At 35.3% G+C, this 24,186-nt stretch overlaps 1 protein-coding gene and 1 long non-coding RNA gene across 2 annotated transcripts; both read left to right on the forward strand.

The window, feature by feature from the left end:
• Window positions 1-1,412: 1,412 nt before the first annotated feature.
• LOC117910566 (8-amino-7-oxononanoate synthase-like) lies at window positions 1,413-19,488 on the forward strand. Its single transcript, XM_034824670.1, is given in 14 exon segments — window positions 1,413-1,801; window positions 11,088-11,230; window positions 11,311-11,335; window positions 11,338-11,417; window positions 13,102-13,141; window positions 13,144-13,182; window positions 13,185-13,338; window positions 13,445-13,486; window positions 16,191-16,278; window positions 16,582-16,715; window positions 17,422-17,510; window positions 18,298-18,448; window positions 18,581-18,649; window positions 19,037-19,488. Coding segments are annotated over 14 exon segments (1,410 nt in total). The 5' UTR covers window positions 1,413-1,572; the 3' UTR covers window positions 19,164-19,488.
• LOC117910567 lies at window positions 2,670-5,248 on the forward strand. The gene is made up of 2 exons (XR_004650703.1): window positions 2,670-4,491; window positions 4,591-5,248. It is a non-coding gene; the product is annotated as an uncharacterized LOC117910567 (long non-coding RNA).
• Window positions 19,489-24,186: the final 4,698 nt, after the last annotated feature.

Consider the following 24,186-nt stretch of genomic DNA (forward strand, 5'->3'; position numbering starts at 1 on the left):
ATACTTTTTCAATGGAAGATAGCTCATCTCGTATTTTAAATAAAAGTTATTAGTATTTTTTCATATTGAAACTACATTAAGATGATATTTGTTTTCTTAACTTAATACTAAATAAAATTTGTTTTTAGATTTTAGATAATTTATTTTTCTTCACTCTTCTCTTCTTCTACTCTCCTCATATTTTTTTTTTCATGTTTTCTCTCAAATATTTTGGGAACTAAACATAGCCTAAATATCTCTTTATTAATCCTAAATATTTTAAAATAAATATTTTAGATAAAGATTTAAATATTTAAAACCATTAAAATAAATATTTTTCTATTGGAGAAAATTTTTAAAAGAAATAAGGTATTAATTTTTTTGGATTCTTTGAAACCATAATTATAGCAAATACTTTAAATTTTAAAAAATAATTTCCCAATTTAAATTAATTAAATCATTTTTATTCATTTTTAATTTCTTTTGAATAGGATTTCTTTTAGTGTGATGGTGTTAAAAGTTTTTTTTTCATTATATTTTCTCCTAGTTAATTAAAACTTTAAAGATAATCAAATTCATCTTATTCGGAGGTCATGTTTAGTACATAAGAATGAGGGATGAAAATGAAATTTTCTTTTTATTCCAATTTCCCCTTAAATAGGAGAATGATTATTTATTTTTATTTCAATGTCAAATAAAAACGGGAATGAGAGTGAAAAAAAAAATGAATTGAGAATAATATCCATGAATATAGTTTAAAATAATATTTTATTTTCATTCTTAAAAAAAGTCTTACACTATATATAGTTTATTTTCAATTTAAAAAATGAACATCTTCAAGAGTTTTTTTTTTTTTTGCTAAATAATAAAACCTTATTCACACTTTTAGTCTTCTTCATAGCCCTCCCCTCGTTCCCTAGCACCAAACATGTACTCACCTTATTCAAATAATTTATTTATTTTAATTTTATTTTCACTTTTTCAGTGTTTTTACTTTTCCTTTTAATTTTTACTTCCCTCGTACTTCTCCTCAAACTTTTTATGAAATAATTTTTAGTAAGCCTTAAATTATTTTGGTCATTGGAAATTTGAATAAATATTTTTTTATCAATACGAAATATATAGTTTTTCTTCAAATATATATTTTATTCATATTTTTTAAAATTTAATATAAATATATTAAGTCATTATTAATTTCAAATTTTTAGATTAATATCCCAATAATATATTTAATATATAAAATTTATTTATTTTTTAATTATTAAACACGCATACCTATAATCTTTTTCTAGAAAATCTTTCGGTAAATAAAATAAATTTATTATGCCATCAAATTTCAAACCAATGATGACCAAATCTTAGGGCGTTATTAATGGTTGAAATTTATATTAAATATTTTGATATTTGGCCGCCACTGGGTACGGTGGATGCGAGTAGGTTTAGGACCACCTTGGGCGGCCGTTGGGAACTTTGAATGAAGGGGTTGGTGCGCAGCGCACCTTCCTGTTCAGAGTAGTTGTTATAGTCTCACCATTTTAGCCTAAAGTTTCAGACCTAATACATAGACCTCAGCCTCACTTCAAATTCTTGAAAATGGAAATGGAAGCCAACTCCTGGGACAGCTGGGTGGACCAAGCTCTTTCCAGACTCCACTCTCTTAAACTCATTCGCTCTCTCAGACCCATTCACCTCCCCAACCCACTACCAACTCCCCGTGATTTCGAGGTGTTCCACCATTTGAGCCCTTGGGATCGATTAGCAATTGAGATTAAGATATCAGAACCCACATTCCTCAAGTGGGTCAATGAAATTCCCTCTTCTGGTACGCCTTTCTGCTTCTTTTGCCTCATATTGGATAGACTTTCCTTTCCTCGTTCATTTTCTTGTATGGGTGTGTTTAAATCTGTTTCTTTTCTGAATGTTTGAATTTTTCACTTTGTTTTGTTTTTTATTTTTTTCATTTTTTTGTATTTGTTTTGTAGTTCTGGTTATTGTTACAGCTTATAATTGTTGTGTGAATGTATAGTTCTTGATTCTCTTTTCTTTTCTTTCTAATAGTCCTTGAGAAAATGGAGGAAAAAAAAGAGAAAAAGAACAGAGAATTTCAAATGTCATGCTTTCTATTGTTTTTATTTCTTCGAATGGGAAATACTCAGCTCTACTAAGTCAAGGAATTATGTGAGGCCCCGTAGAACAGAGGATTTCTGTTTTCTAAGTTCCAAATTGACAAATAACTTCAATGCATAATTTGATGAATAACTGGATTTATTTTTCCCGTGCAATTGTTTGGTACATGTATTCCTAAAGCATATCATTAATAACAGCAATGCAATTGGAACAATTCACTGAATGGTTGCCCCCTTTGTTCTAGAGGTAGCTTGGATTTTGTGGTGTAAGTATTAGTATGTTCCTAACCATGTATTTGGGCCTTCCTGTATGTCTCTTTGTCATAAATGGTGGGGCATTCTGAAGAAAATATTCTTCTTTTTTTTTTTGTCAAAACTGAATACAAAGGACCTATATATATACAAGTGGGATTCCTAATCTAAGCCATATAATATGCACAATCACTATCTCTAAGGAAACAATAACTAATTAGGAGAGATTCTCTCATCCATAAAATAGAAAGTATCCTAACACAAGGAGAGATTCTCTCATCCATAAAATAGAAAGTATCCTAACACAATCCTTCTAATCTTGGCACTTAATTACAAATCATAATCCCATATTTCCACACTCCCCCTCAAGTTGGGTGGTAGATGTCTAGCATTCCCAACTTGCTTTTCATGTTTTCGTAGGTGGCCTTTGGAAGTGCTTTTGTCAGAATGTCTGCTGTTTGACGACTTGAAGGAATATACATAAGTCTGATTGTTCCCCCTTCAAGTTTCTCCTTGATGAAGTGACGGTCTATCTCCACGTGCTTGGTTCTGTCGTGTTGAACTGGATTCTTTGCAATACTTATGGTAGCCTTGTTATCACACAAAATTGTCATAGTGGAGTTTGATATAATTCCAAGTTCCTTGAGTATTCTTTGGAGCCACATTCCTTCACATATCCCATGAGCCATTGCCCTGAATTCTGCCTCTGCACTGCTTCTCGCCACTACAGACTGCTTCTTGCTTCTCCAAGTCACCAAGTTTCCCCACACATAGGAACAATACCCAGTAGTTGACCTCCGATCTGTCAAGGATCCTGCCCAATCAGCATCTGTGAATACCTCAACTTCCCTACTTGAGGTTTTCTTGAAGTAGAGTCCTCTACCCGGGCTCTTTTTAAGGTACTGTAAAATTCTGTATACGGCTTTCATGTGTCTTTCAGTGGGATTGTTCATGTAGCGGCTTACCATGCTCACAGCGAAACCAATATCAGGCCTTGTGTGAGTTAAGTAGATCAACTTTCCTACTAACCTCTGGTACCTGTCTTTGTCAGTTGGATGACTGTCATTATCTTTATCAATCTTACCAATAGGATCCATAGGTGTGTCCACTGGCTTACAACCTAGCATTCCAGTCTCCTGAAGTAGATCAAGGACATACTTCCTTTGCGTGACCACAATTCCCTCCTTAGTTCTGCCAATTTCCATGCCAAGAAAGTATCTGAGTTGTCCAAGATCTTTGATTTCAAATTCTCTTGCTAGCAGCTTCTTGAGATTCCCTATCCCTTCTTCATCGTCTCCGGTAATTATAATATCATCAACATAGACAATGAACAAAGTCATTTCACCTTCCTTAGAGTGCTTCATAAACAGTGTGTGATCTGCTTGACATTGGATGAACCCATGTTTTTTCACAACTCTAGTCAGTCGATCAAACCAGGCCCTAGGTGACTGTTTTAGACCGTATAGGGACTTTCTCAGTTTACACACTTTTCCTGAATTTTCTGGAGTTTCCATACTAGGTGGAATCTTCATGTAGACTTCCTCTTCTAGTTCTCCGTTGAGAAATGCATTTTTGACATCAAGTTGGTGCAGATTCCAATCCAAATTTACTGCAACTGACAATAACACTCTGATGGAGTTGAGCTTTGCTACTGGTGCAAATGTCTCTTCATAATCAATGCCATAGGATTGAGTAAATCCTTTAGCTACTAGTCGAGCCTTGAACCTGTTTATACTTCCATCTGGATTGTGCTTCACGGTAAATATCCACTTGCATCCAACAGGCCTCTTACCCTCTGGTAATTCTGAGATTTCCCATGTCCCATTTTTCTCTAATGCTTGTATTTCTTCCTGAACAGCAGTCTTCCATTCAGGTTGTTGAAGTGCTTCTTGGATGTTGGATGGGATACGATCATCTTCAAGAGAAGTGATGAACGCTTGGAAATTCTGTGAAAGCTTTCCATAGGACACATGATTACTGATTGGATGCTGAGTGCAGGATCTTACACCTTTCCTTAAAGCAATGGGTTGATCAAGATCATCAAGGTCATTATTGGAATTTAGATCATAAATTGTGTTACCTGGTTGTGAGTTTGGGTTGCTTGGATCCTGGTCCAATTCTTGGTTCTGCTCAGGTGAAGTGTTGTCCTCGGGCTCCTTTTGAGGAGGTTTCTCAGGCTTTTCCTTTAAATTTTTTCTAGAATAAACTATTACCTCTTTACTGCCTTGTGTAGTTGACTCAGGTATGACAGAAGGGACATCCAAGGAATTGTTTTCGGGGACAGAAAGAGTAGTATCTGTTTGAGGAGGCAGTGATGAACTCAAAGGAGAAGTAGTGCTGATTTCGGTTTCCCAGAATTGGAATTCATCTGTGGACCAATTCTCCCCCTGAATTGCAATTTTGGGGTAGAAGGGTTGATTTTCGAAGAAAGTGACATCCATGGAAATGTAGAATTTCTTGGTTGTTGGAGAGTAGCACTTGTATCCTTTTTGGTTTGGTGAGTACCCGAGAAAGATGCATTTAGTGGCTGTCGGATCAAGTTTACTACGTAGGGACTTATGGATGTGAACGAAAGCAGTACAACCAAAGACTTTGATTGGGATAGACGAGATTATTCGAGCGGATGGATATGCAGCGAGGAGGATTTGACACGGGGTTTTAAATTGAAGAATCCTAGAAGGCATTCGGTTGATCAAGTAGGTTGCTGTGAGTACAGCTTCACCCCATAATTGTTTAGGCACGTTTGAAGCTATCATGAGGGATCGTGCAACCTCCATCAAATGTCTATTTTTCCTTTCTGCAACTCCATTTTGCTGTGGAGTATCAATGCACGAGCTTTGATGTACGATGCCATTCTCCAGAAGATATGACCCAAGAGTGTTGTGATAGTATTCTCGAGCATTATCTGTCCGAAGGACTTGAATTTTTGCCTGAAACTGTGTTTGAACCATGTTGTTGAAGTTTTCAAATATTTCCCTCACTTCTGATTTCTTCTTCATAAGGAATACCCAAGTCACTCGAGTGTGGTCATCAACAAAGGTGACAAACCATCTAGAACCTGTAATGTTGTTGATTCTAGAGGCCCCCAAACATCACTGTGAATCAAGGAAAAAGGATGAGATGGTTTGTATGGTTGAATGGAATAGGAGTTGCGAGTATGTTTGGACAATTGACATATTTCGCATTGAAAATTTTTGGAATTTTTATTGAATAATGATGGATATAGTTTTTCAAGATAGGAAAAATTTGGGTGACCTAATCGGTAGTGCCATAACATAACAACACTATCCGTCTTGGTATTAGGGTTGGAAACTACACAAGCAGTCTTCATTGGTAGCCTTCGAATTTTCTCAGCTCTCAGAAGGTAAAGTCCAGCACGCACCTCAGCATTGCCAATCCTCTTCCCAGAGTTCAAGGCCTGAAATTCACACATGTGAGGAAGGAATTTAGTAACACAATTAAGATCCTGTGTTAGTCTACTTATAGACAATAGGTTGCAATCCAATTTCGGAACATAGAGCACGGAGTGAAGAGTAATATCCTTGGAAATAATAACTGAACCTGTGCCGAATACCCTAAAAAGGGTTCCATCGGCAATTCGAACAGAGGAATTGTTATGGCAAGGAGTATATTCATGAAAAACCATGAGATTCCCAGTCATGTGATCTGAAGCTCCTGAGTCCACTATCCATGTAGTGTGATTTTCCTGTCTAACATTTAGGGCATGGGAAAAAATACCTTTCTGGGCTACAGATGCGGTACCAATAGTTGTTCCAGTTGATTGAAGAGTCTGTTGGAACATTTTCTGTAGTGCCTCCAATTGCTCTTTGCTAAACGGTCCAGGATTTGAGTTAGTGCCAGATGTGTCTTCTTCGGCTGTAGCGGTGTAACCTCGGCCTTCTCTGTTTTGCTGTGGCCGAGAAGGTTTCCAATCAGCAGGTTTACCGTGTAGATGCCAGCAAGTCTCTTTCGTGTGTCCAGGTTTTCTACAATGGTCGCACCATGGACGATTCTTCTTCGTTTGGTGGTTGTTGTGGTTGGATTGGGTTCCTCGTGCAACTAGGGCTGAGTTCTCAAGATTTTTGGAGGAATTTTGGGTTCCCAACATCACTTTTTGTCTGCTTTCCTCTCTGCGAATTTCAGAAAAAACTTCCCTAACACTAGGTAATGGCTTAATACTTAGAACTCTTCCACGTACCTCATCTAAATTCTTATTAAGGCCAAGTAAAAATTTGTAGATGCGTTCCTTTTCAATGACCTTCTTGTATAGGAGTCCATCTTCGGGACACTTCCAAACCAATTCTTCATAAATATCGAGTTGTTGCCAATACCGTGTAAGGATATTAAAATATTCGGTAACAGTTGAATCTCCTTGTCGAAGATCCTGGAGAATACTCTTGATTTCGAAAATCGCCGAGGTATTATCGATGTTGGAGTAGGTCTCTCTAGCTGCATCCCATATCTCCTTTGCTGTGCCATAATACATGAAGTTTTCTCCTATGTCATTGGTCATAGAGTTAATTAACCAAGACATCACCATACTATTTTCCAACTTCCAGGTTCGGTATCCTGGATCATCTTCCTTCGGCTGAACAATGGCTTCCGTAAGGTATTCTTCCTTACCTTTCCCGCAGATGAAGATCCGAACAGATTGAGCCCATTGAATAAAATTCTGCCCATTGAGTTTATGACCTGTTATGGGAAGAATGATGCCGTCTGTGGTGCTGGCACTGCCGGAGTGAACTGCTTCAGGTCTGGACGTCACCTCCGAGTTTGATCCTTCCGTTCTGCTCTCCATGGAAAAAGATGATTTTTTTTTTTTATACGTGGTTCAGATCTGAATGCTCTGATACCATGAAGAAAATATTCTTCTTTTTTTTTTTGTCAAAACTGAATACAAAGGACCTATATATATACAAGTGGGATTCCTAATCTAAGCCATATAATATGCACAATCACTATCTCTAAGGAAACAATAACTAATTAGGAGAGATTCTCTCATCCATAAAATAGAAAGTATCCTAACACAAGGAGAGATTCTCTCATCCATAAAATAGAAAGTATCCTAACACAATCCTTCTAATCTTGGCACTTAATTACAAATCATAATCCCATATTTCCACACATTCAATAGCTGAGAGGTGTCAAAAGAAACTAGCACTTGGGAAATCTAGGTGCCCAAGAAAGGGCAGTGATTGATTCTCAATGTGTGCCCCCTGCTTGATTGCATGTACTTTCTCTTTCTTGTCTCTTGATTAAGGAGAGGATTGAGTGGGCTGGGGAAGGAGAAGAGTCTTAATCATTGCTTGTGGGTGGAACAGAATCTGCTCTGAAGTTGTGTGAGGGCCTCTAGCTGAACTTATCTCACTTATGGATTCAAAAGTAAGAGGTAGTGTGATGGGATGTGGAGAAAGTGATTGTGCTGAAATATGGTACTTAAATAAGTTGATGTCATTTAGGAGTATATACTAATTTGGTACCTTTTTTATGAAGGCAATCAAGTCTCTGAGCTGGAATGGAGTGAGGATGAGTCCAGGTTGGTATATGGTATGGAGAGATCTTCTTTAGTTTTGCAGCTAGACTATCCAGGCTTTTATAGGTGTGATCTGGGACATGGGTGCTAGAGTGAGATGATCAAAACTTCCATAGATGCACTTTGGAACATGGGTGCTAGAGCTTCTCACTAGGAAGCCCACTGAACTTTGCTATTGTTTAGAGGAAATGATGGGGCAGAAGCTTTATGTTCTTAATCTCAATCTCAATCTCAATCTCAATCTCCTGAGTGTGTATAGAAGGTGATCCTTCTGCAAGTTTACTCCTTTTTTTCTCTTGTTACCATTCTGTTAATTTTTAAAAGTCAAATCTTTCTCCTTATCTTTTGTGGATTTTTAAATGACATTTTTATTTGCAATACTTTTTTGTAATCTCCAGCTATGTCTGAGGTTGCCTCTTTATTCATGTGTGTAAAATTTTTATTGCCAATAGGTTTAACTTGAGAAATTTATCCAACTCCACATGGTGTCTGTTGTAATTGTTATCAGAACTCGTGAATATTCTACCTATCCACTTTCCCTGTTCTGCAACCACTTGGGCTTGAGCCCTGGTCAGGTTTTTGTTGCTTGGGATACACCCAATACCTTTATGAGATGGTTTTGCAGGCCTAACAATTTAAGACCACAGTTTGTTGTTGCAGCATTTCCAAATAAATTTATGATTCAAAGCTATGTCACTATTTAGGTTGGAAAAAAATTCCTTTCAACTTTGCAAGCTGTTAATACTTTGATTTTGAGAAGGATGTTGTATGCCATACTTGTATGCATTTTCCGTTTTTCACTTATATGCATTTTCGGAAAAAAGAATTCCTTTCACCTTTGCAAGTGTCAGAAGAGTGCCTGGAAAACATCTTCAGATTTTCACTTGTGTTCAAATTATTCTCAAATAAGAAATTTTAAAATTGCACTCCACTACATTTTTTCACTGGGCAAGAGCTAAGGATTAGAAGAGCTTAGAATGTGGAGAGCTTTAGAGAGCTGAAATCACTATGGAGTTCCATAGGTCAGTACTGATGTAGCTTTCTCTCAAATGAGAAAGCACTCAAGCATTTTTGTCATGTACACCATATTCGACCTTGACAGGATGAGTACAGTTGAAGTACAGGTTTTAGTGAACAGAGTGCCCAAAATGCAGTCTCCATCTTCACAAATTATTGTTTAGATTGGCTCTATATCTTTTGGAGAAGCTTCAAAGAGACTTCCTTTGGGGGGGAGGAGAGCTCCAAAGTGGGCCTCACCTAGTGAATTGGTTCATAGTTGGCTTGGACAAAAAGAATGGATGATTGGGTATTAGAAAGCTATAAACTGTGAATTTGACCCTTCTAGGGAAATGATGTTTGAGATTTACTTTAGAGAACAATCTCTTTTGATTGCAGGGAAGTACAAAAAGGAAGAGGGGAGATGGTGTTCCAGAGCTTCAAGTGAAGGTTATAGGGTGGGCCTTTGGAAGGTGATACGAAGGTGGAAGGAGTCCTACAATAGAGTTAGTTTTAGGATAGGAGATGGTAAGAGGATGAAGTTTTGGATGGATAGGAGGTGTAGGGAGGATACCCTGGTTGTGGCTTTCCCAAAGTTGTTTTCTATAGCCACTGATAAAGAAGCTTGAGTGGACCAAGTGTGGGACCAGGTTGGGGAAGTGGGATGTTGGAATCTAGTGTTCATTAGATAGATAAATGATTGAGAACTGGGAGAGGTGGAAGAGTTGCTCAGAAGGTTGCAAGGGCAAGTGATCAGAAGAGGTGTTGAGGATGTCATGACTTAGCGGTTATCAAAGGGATGCAATTTTATAGTTAAATCCTTTAACTCCTCCTTAGCAGGTCACCCTCTGAAAGGATTCCCCACAGGTTTTGTGTGGAATCCTTGGGTCCCATTGAGAATCAACTTTTCTCTTTTTCTTGGGAAGCAGTTTGGGAAGAAAATTCTTACTCAAGATTAATTAAAAAGGAGGGGTTTGTGTCTCCCAAGTAGATGCTATTTGTGCAAAGGTGAAGAGGAGTCGGCAAACCATATCCTCCTTCATTGTCCTAAGGCAATCAAGCTATGACATCTAATCTTTGCTCTTTTTGATGTACAATGGGTCATGTCTTTCTCAATCAAGGATGCCCTCCTTAGTTGGCGGGGTGCCTTTATTGGGAAGAAAAGAAAGAAGGCATGGAAAGCTGCTCCTTTGTGCTTATTTTGGACGATATGGAAGAAGAGAAACCGAAGGGCCTTTGAAGATTCTGATTTGATGGGCTGTGCTATTTTATGACCCTTTTTGTACATGTTCTTGGAGTGGGTTAGGGTGCAATTTAGGGATACCACATTGTCTTGATTTGACTTCATTGATTGGTTGGGTTGTAAGTGAGGTGAGGGAGTTGTTTTTTGTGTATCCCTCCCTTTTTTGGACTTGTACACATTGTGTATACTTTTGGGCACTTTGAATACAAATTATTTGCTTTTACCTTTCAAAAGAAAAAAAGGTAATATATTCTCCCATCCATCCCTATAATCCAGAAAAGCCTTACATTAGGATCAAGGATGAAATCTGTTTAAGTGTTATTTCCCAAGAATATCAATTAGGAGGAGGAAATGCTATTGAACCAGGCTTCCCATGATAAATTGTAAAATTTCTTGCTTTTAGGTATTACCTGTTTGTTGTAGAAGCACCGCATTAACTTTCGGTGAGCTTGTTTTTATCATTTGATACCATCATGTACTTCTGAATCCTGTACCACCATCCAACATCGGAACATGGAGCATCCAAATTTCTAATCAGTGGTGTATGATTATTATGAACTTCTGTTCTAATTAGTCCAATTGAATATGGGTTAAAGATCTAAAATCAGTACTAAAATCAGTAGTGCACATTGTCAATCTGTTAGTTAAGACAATGCTTAAGAAAATAAGTGGTTTATATTGCCAAAAGCAGGACTTGCTATAAGGTATAGATTTAATGTTTGCCATAAATCATGCTATTATGAAAACTAGATTTAGTGCAATATTAGAAAAAAGGGGGAAATTCTGATAGTCTGATGGACACTTCCTGTCGATTTTAAGGGGCTATCACTCATTGAACTTTACTAGGATAATGCTACTTACAGTTCTTGTTGATGCAATCATTGCAGTATTTTATCAATGAATAGATGGTCCAATGTTTTGGTCGGTAGGCTAAGATTTGGCTTTTCGGGTGTTATAGGAGATGAGGCTGCCTGTGGAGATGGACTGGATGATGAAAAAGTTGGGGCGAGCCATCAGAAATCTAGAGATCTACTCTTATTCTCTGGAAATGATTACTTGGGCTTGAGCTCACATCCAACAATTGGGAAGGCTGCTGCAAAGGTATGCTTGATGACAATCTTTGTCTTTTTTGCATGTTCCATATTTAAATGCATTTTTATTGAGTTGTCCTCCTAAATTAGGCAGCCCAGGAACATGGAATGGGCCCGAGGGTTCTGCTTTAGTTTGCGGGTATACCAATTATCATAGGCTACTGGAGTCATGCTTGGCAGACTTAAAGAAGAAAGAGGTAAAGCTATTATCTTCAGTTGTTTGTAGTTATTATGGTTTGAAAATATAGCCATTTTGTAAACCATCTTGATTGGAGTAACAACATGTTATCATATGGAATGTGAACATAATGTGAAAGAAAATGATCTAATTTGTTGCATTCATACTTGGGTGTAGTGTATAGACTGCATCATTTTGTTAACAAATACAATTTTTTATCTTTTTTTTTTTTTTTTTTTTTTTTGTTTTTTTCATCGGAGTTGATATTTGAAAGTCATATTTAATTTGGGTTGAAGGTCCATTTTTTACCGCTGTGATCAAGGAAACTTTAAATTTGTTAGGAACACTACTTATGGTGGTATATCTCCTTTGCAAAATTGCAAAGGTCCTGGATGAAAGCATGAGGCAAAATGGTTTACCCTTAGTTTATGAAAAAATTGATTCTCATGATTATCCAGCAATGAAAGAATTGCACATATAAATGGTGCTATGTCCTATATGTGTGTGCATTTTTTGTGCTTATGTATGACTGGGGGTTGTTGTGCCAATCCCAAGTAGTGGGGTTTTAAGTCTTTGGTGAACTAATTGTATATGTTGAATGTATGCATATTTTCCATATATGACATAGTGGCCAGTGTGACACAAGGACGGTAGATGTGGAGTTCAGTCAAAACCTAAAATCCATTAAAGTATTCTTGAATCACAAAGAATATAAAAAAGGAGGGTGCTGTAAATGAGGTAAGGGTGTTGTTTTTTGTGCATCCCTCCCCTTTTTTTTGGCCATGTATACATTGTGTACACTTTGGGCGCTCTTTAGGCGCTTTTAGTGCAATTGCTCTTATCTATAAAAAAAAAAGAATATAAAAAGCGAGCGTGGGAAATTTTATAAATCCACAGAAGCATAATCCTGCTTTTACTCTTAGTGTGAAATTTATAGGTTTTATAAAATCCTAAAGATAATTAGAAAGATTTTATAAAAATAATTAATATAATGCCCTATGAGGACTCAATTTTGAATAATAAAACAAGGAGAAGTACTGACACTAATAAAATAAATAAGAAACTCCTAAAGGTTTGAAATTATAGAAGTGACATCTTGCAAAAACTGTAATTAGTAATCGAAGAAAGCTTAACCTTTATTATACACTTGGTGCCCAATTTATAGGCTTCATAAAACCTTAAAACAATTTGGAATTTTATAAGACTTTTCCAAGTGATAGATAACATACTCAAACTGTTTAAGAAAGGAATCCTTAAATTACTGAAAGTCATAAAATAAAATATAAAGCTACTAAAAAGTGAAAATGAAAAAATTGGAATAAATTTCTTCTAGCACCTTATAATGGAAATAGATATTTGTCATCTTCTCATGACCATTTGCTTGGGTGATAAAAGTGCAGAGGGAAAAGGAGTTTTGTTGTTTGGATTTTGTCATGAAGAAAACAATGATAAAGCAATTCTTAGAAAAATCAATTCATCAGCTAGGGTGATGTCTTGTGTAATATTAGTTAAATTGGAGCATCCATATCATGGATTACAATGTAGAAATAGCGTAGTAGACTTGAATGGAGAGAGCAATTATATGGCTTCTTGGAGTTGTGATTCTTTGGGTTGTATGCTTTCAATTGTAACCTCTCTTATATTTGACTATTATGGTGTTTTGAATTAAAACTGATGCATGTAGTTTTAAATTTATGCTGTAGGATTGCCTTCTTTGCCCTACAGGGTTTGCAGCCAATATGGCCTGATGGTGGCGCTGGGAAGTGTCAGCTCGCTCTTGTCTGCAGATCAAAACCTTTGAAGGATGAAAGGGTTGCCATATTTTCTGATGCTTTGAACCATGCATCAATAATCGATGGCATCCGTCTTGCTGAGCGGCAAGGAAGTGCAGAGATTTTCGTTTATAGACACTGTGATATGCCCCACCTTAATGAATTATTGTAGGTCTCTTAATTTTATTTTTATTTTAAATTTTTTCCCAACTTTTACTTGATCATTCTACCTTGTGTGCATCTCATGAGTCATGGCTGTGTTTGTTTTTAACAGATCAAGCTGCACACTGGAGAAAAAAGTCGTTGTGACTGATAGGTAGTTGTCTCATTAGAACCATTACTTTCAACATCTTCTCTTCTGTTTTTTCTTATTTAATTTTTCTTTTTCATGCTTTATTTGGTTGAGGAGATTGTGGAAGTGGATAGAAACTTGGAAACAAACCTTAGGCCTGAATGCCTGTTGCTGGATTCCAAAATTTCTTTTCTTTTCCTCCGTATCCTTGGCACCCAAATGCGGTATCATGGAATCTTTATGCCAGGTTGGAAGAGACAGTAGTATCAGAAAATCAACCTTCTGTCATACAACCATGGCATATATATGTTCTATTTTTCTAGACATCATGGAAATATGAGGAAAAGTTATAAAGAAAAGAAATGGTACAATGGGGAAGTGATTCAAGATATCCAGTGTTTTAAAGGGCTAAAGTGTGGGCATGGGCTAATATCATGTCTCAAATTCTGGAGGTGCAAACCTTGAAGCATGAAATTTAAGCCTCATTCTCATTTATTCTATAGAATTCAACAGCCTAACACAATGTTATCTTAGATAGTCGAGGTTGGCATTACACAAGCTACTTCTCATTTTCAAGTAAAAAAATTAATTTTAATCAGAAAAAAGATGAAAAATTCATAATACGGTGTCCATGCATGTGCACATGCTTGCTTGTGCATGTGCACATGCTTGCATGTGCAAAGAAATGATATAAAAGTGATGCCATGGTTAAAATCATAGTTGCTAACTCAAAACATACCATGTATTGTTTTTCTAATTTTTGTATTATTTATCATCTCATGTGTCATAAGTTTGTTATATAATGAAAAATGAATAGAAAATATATGTATGCGTGTGCATATATGCATATATATAGAAGTATGAAGTATAAAATAATGTATGACCAATTTCATTAAAGATAGTAGAATTTAAAGGGTTAAACTATATTATGCTATATGAAAACATTAAATACTAGAGTTTTAAAAAGTTAAATTTCACAAAATATAAGTATTTAGTATTGGTTTTTTACAAACTTCACGAAAATAAACTTTTTAAATTTTTAGATATGACTTTTAGCTCCAACTTTTAACTAGGCATATGTACGTATGTGACGAAAAAAAAAGTGTCAAACAAAAAAAAAACTTTAATATATTAAGTCAAAGTTTTTATTCACCAATCGTCAACATTTTCGATGTCAACATTCAAATTATTCAATTAAAAACCTCCAATAAAAATAAATTTACTTATGTATAACCTTTGACAACAACAATGTAGCTTTTCATGTAGGATTGCTTTACCTCTTTCCCTTTTATGATCAATTTCTAACCTTATTATGCATTTTAAAAAATTAATATAATAACTCTTGTAGAAAATTAATTTGATTTTTTTCTTAAAAATTATGAAAAATAGTTAATGGTATATCTATTGTTGTACCGCATATCATATCGTACATCATAAATGTATCTTAAGATATACTTAAGATAAGATACGGATTGCAATATGTACCGATTTAAAAGAAAAAATGTATCTTATTATTGTATCAAATCATGTATCATAAGTTTTTTACAACTATGATTCAAATAGAAGGTGGTGAAAAGAAAGGTTAAAAAGGTTGTTCTATAAGGTAGTAGATGATATAGCCTATGATTATATTGAAAATAGGCCTCATAACAAGAAAATGGAAAGGAAGATTGTCTAGCCAAGCTTTGTTAGCTTGAGCTAAGTTTACCATGTGATTCCCTATCTAGGATTATAATCCTTAGTCCAAGTTTGCTACATTCCATAGCAGTCTGGATAGGATGTAACTATCCCAAGATATTATCTTCCTATGGAAATATGAGGTGTCTAATATTGCACTCCCTGTCGAATCCTTCATTGGAATCAGGTCTTTATTTATTTATTTTTTTCTTTTCTGTGATCAAGAATGCAAAATTGTAGCATTTGATAATTGCCTTCAACTATTACAGTAATGTCAAGGTAAAAGAAAAACAAATCAACATGAGATTCTAGTTGAAATACACATACCAGGCTAAATTTTTATACTCCACTTATATCCATGCAACAAAAACGGGGGGGTTTATATAGTTCAAAGGATCTGAAAAAACATATTTCCATGAATCCTCTAGAATGGAATAGCTATGAGATTCTTATTCCAATATTTAGTTGATGTCAGGAAGTTGAGATTCCCATAAATTTTCACCTCCAGCTTAGAATTTGATTATTTTATGAATCATCTGGGAATCATTGTAAATTTTAGTACAATCATTGAATTTATATTTATAGTATAGATACTTTTCCTTTTGTTTTCTGTTTCATGCAGTAAGAATAAACATACCAAGGGTAGGATGGTAAGAGATTTCTCCTAATATGGAGGGAACTTTGGTCATAGTTAGAGCTTCTTCCATGTATCTTCTTAAGCCAGTGGTGTACATTTTTATCAAACTATCCTCGGATTTATTTAGCTGGTTCTTGGAAACATTTTATCTTCAACTAGAACTTGTACCTCTTCTAGTGTATCATTCAGTGATTCACATTTTTCTCCGAACTTAAAGTGGGATGGCTTTAGCTGGCTAACTGGAAACATTTTTCACTTGATTAGAGATTCAAGTATCTGGCTGTTATACCCTTTTTCAACAAAGATTTTATGTAATGTATGATGTGCTGTCTTCTTATTTTGGTTGCCTTGCTGACAGCCAAATGCTTAAATGGGTTTGGTTCATAGAAGCTCTTAACTCTGTTTTTGTTACAGCTTGTTTAGTATGGATGGAGACTTTGCACCCATGGCTGAGCTTGCCAAGCTTCGCAAGAAGCATGGATTTTTGTTGGTCATTGATGATGTAAGTATTCTTGGATGTTCACATGTGTATTGGAGTTTACAATCCTCTTTGGTGTCTGTCTTGTACATATCGTGCTCATCCAGGGACAATAATTTGTTCAACCCTAGAATTTGTGGTATTTTTTCAAGCAGCTTAAGAATAACTAAAATGAACCAGAAAAAAATGAATGTGTATCAGGTAGTCAACTGGGTTGACTACTTAGTATTTAAAAGGCTAAGAGATGGTACTTCTCAACCCAATTTGATGTGAGGACTTATTAGCAATAACTAGGAATTTCTTCTCTGACATGCCGAGTTTTTTCAGGCTCATGGAACATTTGTTTGTGGCAAAAATGGCGGGGGAGTTGCTGAGGAGTTTAATTGTGAAAGTGATGTTGACATATGCGTAGGCACTCTGAGTAAGGCTGCAGGTTGCCATGGTGGGTTCATAGCATGCAGGTAATCCTATTAATATGTCATTTTGAATCTCTCTATGGTATTAATTGAAGTATTCATTAATGAGGTTCTAACCCTCTTCTTTATCTTTATCTTTTCTTTTTGTGAGTGCTTGAAATCAAACACACGAGGATCGATCTCTCTCTCTCTCTTTCTTTCTCTATTTCTTCTTGAGAAAAACCTTTATGTTTCCAATAAACAAATAAAACAATGACTTCCATAAAAATAAACAAACAAACAAATGAAGGATTTCTATGTTGATGATATGACAAGCCTTCTTTTGTTTGTACAACTTAGGATAAACTTACCTCCTAACCTTTACTACCATCAATTATCCTCTAAATTGTTACTGTACCCAAATAAGCTGTAAACTTAACTTAGTTCTATTAAATCTGAAAAGCAGTTCCAAGGGTAGCATATTAATGTGGAAATCAAGTCTAAAAACTCGATAGTGGTTGCTTCTGTATTGATGAATAAGCATAGAGTCGCTTCTTTTCATCAGGATATACAGTTTCTGTATTAAATGGAACAATACATAGACATGTCCATGATGTCTTCTTATATTTCCAAGTTATGTAGTGTTTTATTTACAGGGTCTTATCTCTAAACCATTGCTTGAAATGAGAATTTTGAATGTTTCGTCTCATTTGATAATGTATTAGAATAATATTTCTAAGACCTCATTTCTTTTGAAATGCTTAATGAACAGCAAAAGGTGGAAGCAACTCATACTATCAAGGGGTCGTTCTTTTATATTTTCAACTGCAATGCCAGTCCCTGTTGTTGCTGCTACCCTAGGTAAATCTTGCTACCCTCTCCATTTCAGTAGTTTGCTTGCACAGTTTTGGCATTTTCGAATGTGAGATACTTGATTGGGACAAAATTGGGCATTGCCAATTTACCAGGACTAATGTTACATGGCCTCTGCTACACATTTGAATAAATGATGATGCATTTGGTTTTTATATTAAATATATTAGTTTATGATGCAAAGACTGGATTAAGCATTTTCAAAGGGGAATCGTGGATTTATTTCTTTTATGTGATTTTCGATTTTTAATATGCTAGGTGACAGAATGGTTAGTCTTTTATTTATTTATTTATTTTTTATTTTTATAGAATAAATAAATAAATAAATAAGTTTTATGAAAAGAGTTTGTCCTATATTCTAGTGTCTATATACTATAATTTATGATGGAATCATGGGTTTCCACCTGTTAACACATGGTGTCAAATGATAGTTACTATCATGAAGGCCAATGTTATTTGGTTAAAATCGTTCTTTGCATTATTATTATTATTTTGCAGTCTTCATATCGTATCATTATTTATCTTTTTAATTCTCCAATTTGAAGTTTCCTGTTGAAAAAGAACCTAGATTAGTAGAAGGATGCTTTTGGGTACATGCCACCATTTAATTTATCTTTAGTATGCTTAATTGAAGTCTCTTTTTAAAAAATCTCATTCATTTTCTACAGCATCTCATGCATTGAACAGGTTAACTGCTACTGTATATGATATGACTGTAGCCTTGGCATTTATAGTCGCATGCTTCCTCTTGTTAACAAATAATTATGATTAGCAGCTGCTGTCATTGTGGCAAAAACGGAGAAATGGCGCAGAGTTGCAATCTGGAACCGAGTGCAAGACTTTCGAGCCCTTACAGGAATCCCTATTGGAAGCCCAATCATTTCCCTAATTGTTGGAAGTGAAGAGAGAGCGCTGCAAGCTAGCCGGTTCTCTCTCTCTCTCTCTCTCTCTCTCTTGCTCCTTACTTTTACTGCTCTCATCTGTCTTGATCACCATAGAACAGGCATTTGTTGTAATCCATCTTATTGCTATTAACTGTCTCAATCATCATCTTACAGGCATTTGTTGAAATCTGGTTTCCATGTTACTGCGATCAGACCACCAACAGTGCCTCCCAACTCATGCAGGTTTGTTGTTCTATACTTTTCCATTGCATGTCTACATATGTACCCTTCTCTTGCCCATTCTTTGGTTATGTAAATCTAAATTACCCATCTCTATACCACACATGGAGTCAGCAGATGGTCAATCTGGGTTGGGTCAAATCCAGGCAGGTCCTAAACTACCCAAGAGATCAACCGGTTTATGTCTAAAATTTAAATTTTAAAAATTGAAAACAATGAAAGATAGTTCTGAAATTTACTTAATCCATAGTTAACAATTAAGAATCAAAATGGATTCCAGTCATTGGGGTCCATCGTATTTGATTGTCAAACCCAGCTGCAAATTGGTTTGAATTGAACCTTACTAGTAGGTGCACTGTGGATTTATCCTTCTGCTATTTTGTTGTTCAGGTTAAGGGTGACTCTAACTTCAGTACACACAACTGAAGATGTGAAGAAGCTGACAGTTGCCTTGTCTGATTGCATCGGCTTGACCCAGATCAGGGTATACAGCTCAAGTGGATATGCAAGGCTCTAGGACTCCATTCTTTAGCTGAATTGAATTTTTAGTCAGTCAGGTGCTCTCCTCAACAATTATTGCAGTCAAGTAAGGGAGAGAGGGAGGCCAGGCAACTAATTGGGAGAGTTCATAATTTCATTGCACTCATTAGGAGCATTCGTTTGGGTATAATATTTCTTTTTGCCTTTTGTCATAGAAAAACATGTAATTTCATTGGCATAGGATGTAGATTGCTTTTACAGTAGATTAATAATTCCTGTTCTCTTGTAATTTCATTGACAAAAGATGTAGATTTTTTCTTTTATTTTATTTTTATGCCATTTGATAAGCCGTGTAATGCTACTAGTGAAGGAGGCTGTTTTGTTAGTAAATAAATAAATAAACAAATTAATAAGGTGAAGGATGGAAGGTTGGATGAAGTGTGGCTAGCAATAGCATATAACATAGGGAAGTGTTGCGGTGGTTGGCATAGGCTTAGAGAGGGTTGCAGGGGTTGAAATGACTAAATACTAATGCGGGATAAAATAGACCATCTACAAATAAACCAGTGGTAAGAAAGGGTTGAAGTTAGTAGACTAATAAAAAGATGGTGAGATTTGGTGGTGGAAATAGTAAGTCATTGGTTTTAGATAATTAGCCATTAATAATTATTTTTATTTAGATTTATGTTAGGTATAAATTGATTCTTTCAAGATTTTTGAGGAACTGTTTTTAGGAAAGGATTAATAGTGTAATAAGTCATTTTATAATTTTTTTTATCCATTTTTTCACCTTTGAAAGTATAAAAATATTTTGTTTTTCTAAAGTGAATTAAGTAATTTTTTTTTTTTGAAATATGTTATGATTTGTTCCTTAGTTTATTAAATAAATTGAGAATATAATATGATTTGTTTATTGTTTTATAAGTGAATTTTTGTTGCGGACTTTGAATTGTTCTTAGGCCTTGGATCATTAGAATGCATATAATCTATCCTAAGCCCTCTAGATCTAAGCACAATCGAAAATATGGTATTAAAAACAATAATAATACCATACATGTAGAGATTAGTGTCATATCTACATCTGGATGTTCCTAAATCGATTCATATTGGTGTACTCGTAAACGTAGAGATCTTCCACCCAATAGCTCCTTCTTGAGTTTAGGCACAATGATGGTTGAGATCTTTTGGTTGGGGGCTACAATTCTCTCTCTAAACTGAAGGAAGAGAGTGGTAGGACTAAAACCCTAACCCTTAAGATGGGTATTTATAGGTTTCTCACTAGATTTGAGTCACCTTGGATTTGAGTCACTTATTTCAACCTAAAAGGTTACTAATTAATTAATTAATTAAAACTCAATAGAGCTTCAATTAATCAATTAATCCAATCCAGAGATACCTTTCACTAATACTCTTGTAACCTTATTTATCAAAATACCCTACAAGATCTAGGGGCATAGGAACAAAGTGATCTAAGGTTCCAAACACATCTCACAACAGAAAGTCCAATTGCATTTTAGTAACTATGTATATTGTATAATGGAGACACTAAGTGTTCGAGTCTATGACTACCATCCACTATATATAGTCTCCCCATGAACCGGTGTCTATAATCTAACAAGATAAAAGTTATCAGCTTATCAAGCTTACCTTTACTATCCTTGAGTTATAAATCCTATTATTATGTGATAAAATGACATACTCTACCTCACAAAGAGCATATATCAAATTCCTGTATATGATTTATTGCAACACCATAGATTTCATGATCAAACATCCTTAGGATCACCCAAAGAGACACATTGTCTCAAAGCCGATGAAATATCATGGTGTCTCTATTGATAATACCTATTATTACCGATTTCCATCAAAAGTGACTCAATCCATAGGAAATATATGATTACTTTAGGATCTCACCCATAGATCAAAGTCACTACTACCTTTGGTACAAACTCAATATTCTTTAACAATTGAGAGACAATATAGTGTAGTAGCTTAGTGAAGTCATGACTATTTGATAGTCTTACATCATGACTCGTCATAGGTTATATCCTATGTGTAATCGTACACATTAGTGCACTCACCACGAGAACTCCATCTCGATAACCAAGATCGATCATCCTTCCAAATAAAAAGTAGTGTATCATACCTTCTAATGAATTGTCTAAGTTCATGAACTGATTATGAACAAATCATTAACTTGGGAACCCATAACTTAAATCTTCCATGTAACTCTTAATGCACCTAAGTCATATGAGAGATGCTAGGTCAGAATGCTCATAAAGTATAACACATGGAATAAGGATAGATAAAAATAAAATTATAATATCATTAAATAAATAAATAATTCTAAATCTACTACATCATGTCATGCTTTTAAGGGCTTTATCCTAACATTCTCCCATTAGCCCTTAAAACATAATGTTATCAAAGTATACTAGATACTCATCCATACCATTATTAGGATGGCAACTTGTAACAAATTTTTGCTTGATATCTTGATCATCTTTTTATAAAATCTTAGTCACTTCTTTTTCCATCTCTTGTATCCTATGAAATGAGCCATCTACCTCAATTCTATGCATCATATGTTGTTGCTTTTGCAAGTTAAACCTTCCTCTTCAAATTTTCACTTAGGTTCCTCAATTCTATCATTGCATTTCTCAAGGATTCAAGATTTTCTTCCAAATCAGTGAAGTAAACTGAATGCTTAAAGACATAATCACATAAGCAAGGGGCAAGAACCACGATTATTGAGCTCAGAGAATTCATGGCTCTCTATAAGGAAAACAAAATATTAGAAACATAGGACTTGAAATCTAGTCAAACAAAACTCAGAAGGAAAAGAAAAGATGAGCTTCAAGGGCCTAGATGAATGGCCAAAGGAAAGAATAAAATTATGGACTAAAATAATTTAAAAAAAAAATGCTAGCGGTTTTACTTTTAGGCATATGGGACAAAGCACTTCATATCAAGGAAAGAAAAACATTGCATGGGAGGGTTAAATTGTCATTGCCTACAAACTCATGCTACTTCAAAATGATGGGGAAAACTTTGGAACTCTTTTATTGAAAATAAAAGTTCAGGTGTTTATACATACTTTTGATTTTTTTTCACTAAAATTTTTTAGGTGGTATGCCTTATTAAATAGAATTAGTCAAATTATGAGATTATTGAATAAAAGTTGAGGTGTTTGTACTAATGATTTTCTTTTTTTCATTGAAAATTTTTTAGGTGGGATGCCATATTGAATAGAGTTGGTCAAATTATGAAATTGTTGATTAGTGGTAATTTTATGTTATAATATGTTATCACAACAACCTAGATATGAGGAAGAGAAGGCTAACGAGTCAGCAAAAGATGTTGGTGCATGCAAGTGACATACTTGCACAAGAGCTAGTTGAGTAGGGGGAGTAATCACCTCATCAAGAGGATTTCATACCTCAAGTTAGGAGGTATACAAAGGAGTGTCATCCATCTACCAAACATCCCTCCACAAGGTATGTATTGGTTACAGATAGGAAGAAGAAGAGAAAGAGAGAAAAAGAGAGAGAGGGAGAGAGAGAGAGAGAGAATCAGGCAACACAAATTCTAGAGAGAAGAGAGATTTTATTGATTAGACAATACAAGACCTCTGCTATATATAGCAAGGATTAGGAAAACAGAAAACAACAAAGTTTTAACAAAGAAACGAAATGACTAATGTTGTTACAACAAACTAAACTACTAGTTGTTAATAGTAAAACGACAAGCCGTTTTGCTACTTTGCCTAATTTGCTCCCTCAAACAAAGCCTCTGGGAACCACTGAACCTGCTACTTTGCCTAATTTGCTCCTTCAAATGAAGCCTCTGGGAACCACTAAACCTTCCACCATAAACTTCAATCATTCAAGTTTTTTACCACTCAGTAGAAGCAATCAGACTTTCAAAAAGAGATCCTGAGAACCTTCACTATTTTCCCATTCAAAACAAATATCCCAGCAACTCCAAGCAAAGACTGCTATCACACCAAGCCTAATCTCCATTCTTCAAATCAAGAGAAGTAATAGTAAGCTTCCCACGCAGCTTTTCAAAGAACCTGAAAGATAAAGGCTTTGTTAACACATCTGCAACTTGATCCTCAGTTGGTACATGTTTGACCACCAGCTTTCTTTCCATTACTTTCTCTTTTACAAAATAAAGGTCTAACTCCATATGCTTAGTCCTCGAATGCAAAACTGGATTAGCTTAAAGGGAAACAGTACTTATATTGTCACATCAAATTACAGGAACCATAGTCATCTTAGTTTGGAGCTCAGACAAGAAGGACTGCAACCATAACATTTCTGAGGTCAAGCTAGCCAAGCTTCTATATTTTGCTTTAGTACTAGATCTGGAAATAGTGTGCTGCTTTTTTGAACTCCATGAAACCAAGTTTTTCCCAAGAAAAACACAATGCCCAGATGTAGACCTTTGATCATCAACATCACTCCCCCAATCAACATCACAAAACCCCACTAAATTCATAGTTTCTGATGGCTTCAACACAATACCAAGATCTGTAGTGCCATTGAGATACCTTAAAATTCGTTTGACAACCTTCTAATGAGTATCTAAAGGCTTCTACATAAATTGGCAAACTTTGTTGACACTAAAAGCAATCTTGGGTCTAGTGATGGTTATGTACTGCAAAGCTCCAACAACACTTCTGTACTCAAAAACATTATCAATTGGATCACCCATTCCAGCTAAAAGTTTTAGACCATAAAGCATAGGAGTGGGAAGTGACTTAATTCCATCCATTTTAGTCTTCTTGAGCAAATCCTGAGTGTATTTTTTTTTAGAGAGATGAAGTCCACCATCTGTAGTTTTCTTTACCTCAATTCCCAAAAAAACAGCTAAGCTCACCAAGATCTTTAAGAGAAAACAAGCCACTTAACCTTGAGATAAACTTGTGAATCTCTTGACTACTACTTCCTGTTACCACAATGTCATCAACATAAGCAAGAACAAAGAGAGAAGAACAGTTGGTAAGGTTAAATAAGGATTGATCTAACTTAGTGGGAGAAAAACCAAACTGTTGA

This window comes from Vitis riparia, unplaced genomic scaffold (genome assembly GCF_004353265.1).
Source record: "Vitis riparia cultivar Riparia Gloire de Montpellier isolate 1030 unplaced genomic scaffold, EGFV_Vit.rip_1.0 scaffold781_pilon_pilon, whole genome shotgun sequence".
Classification (NCBI taxonomy): domain Eukaryota; kingdom Viridiplantae; phylum Streptophyta; class Magnoliopsida; order Vitales; family Vitaceae; genus Vitis; species Vitis riparia.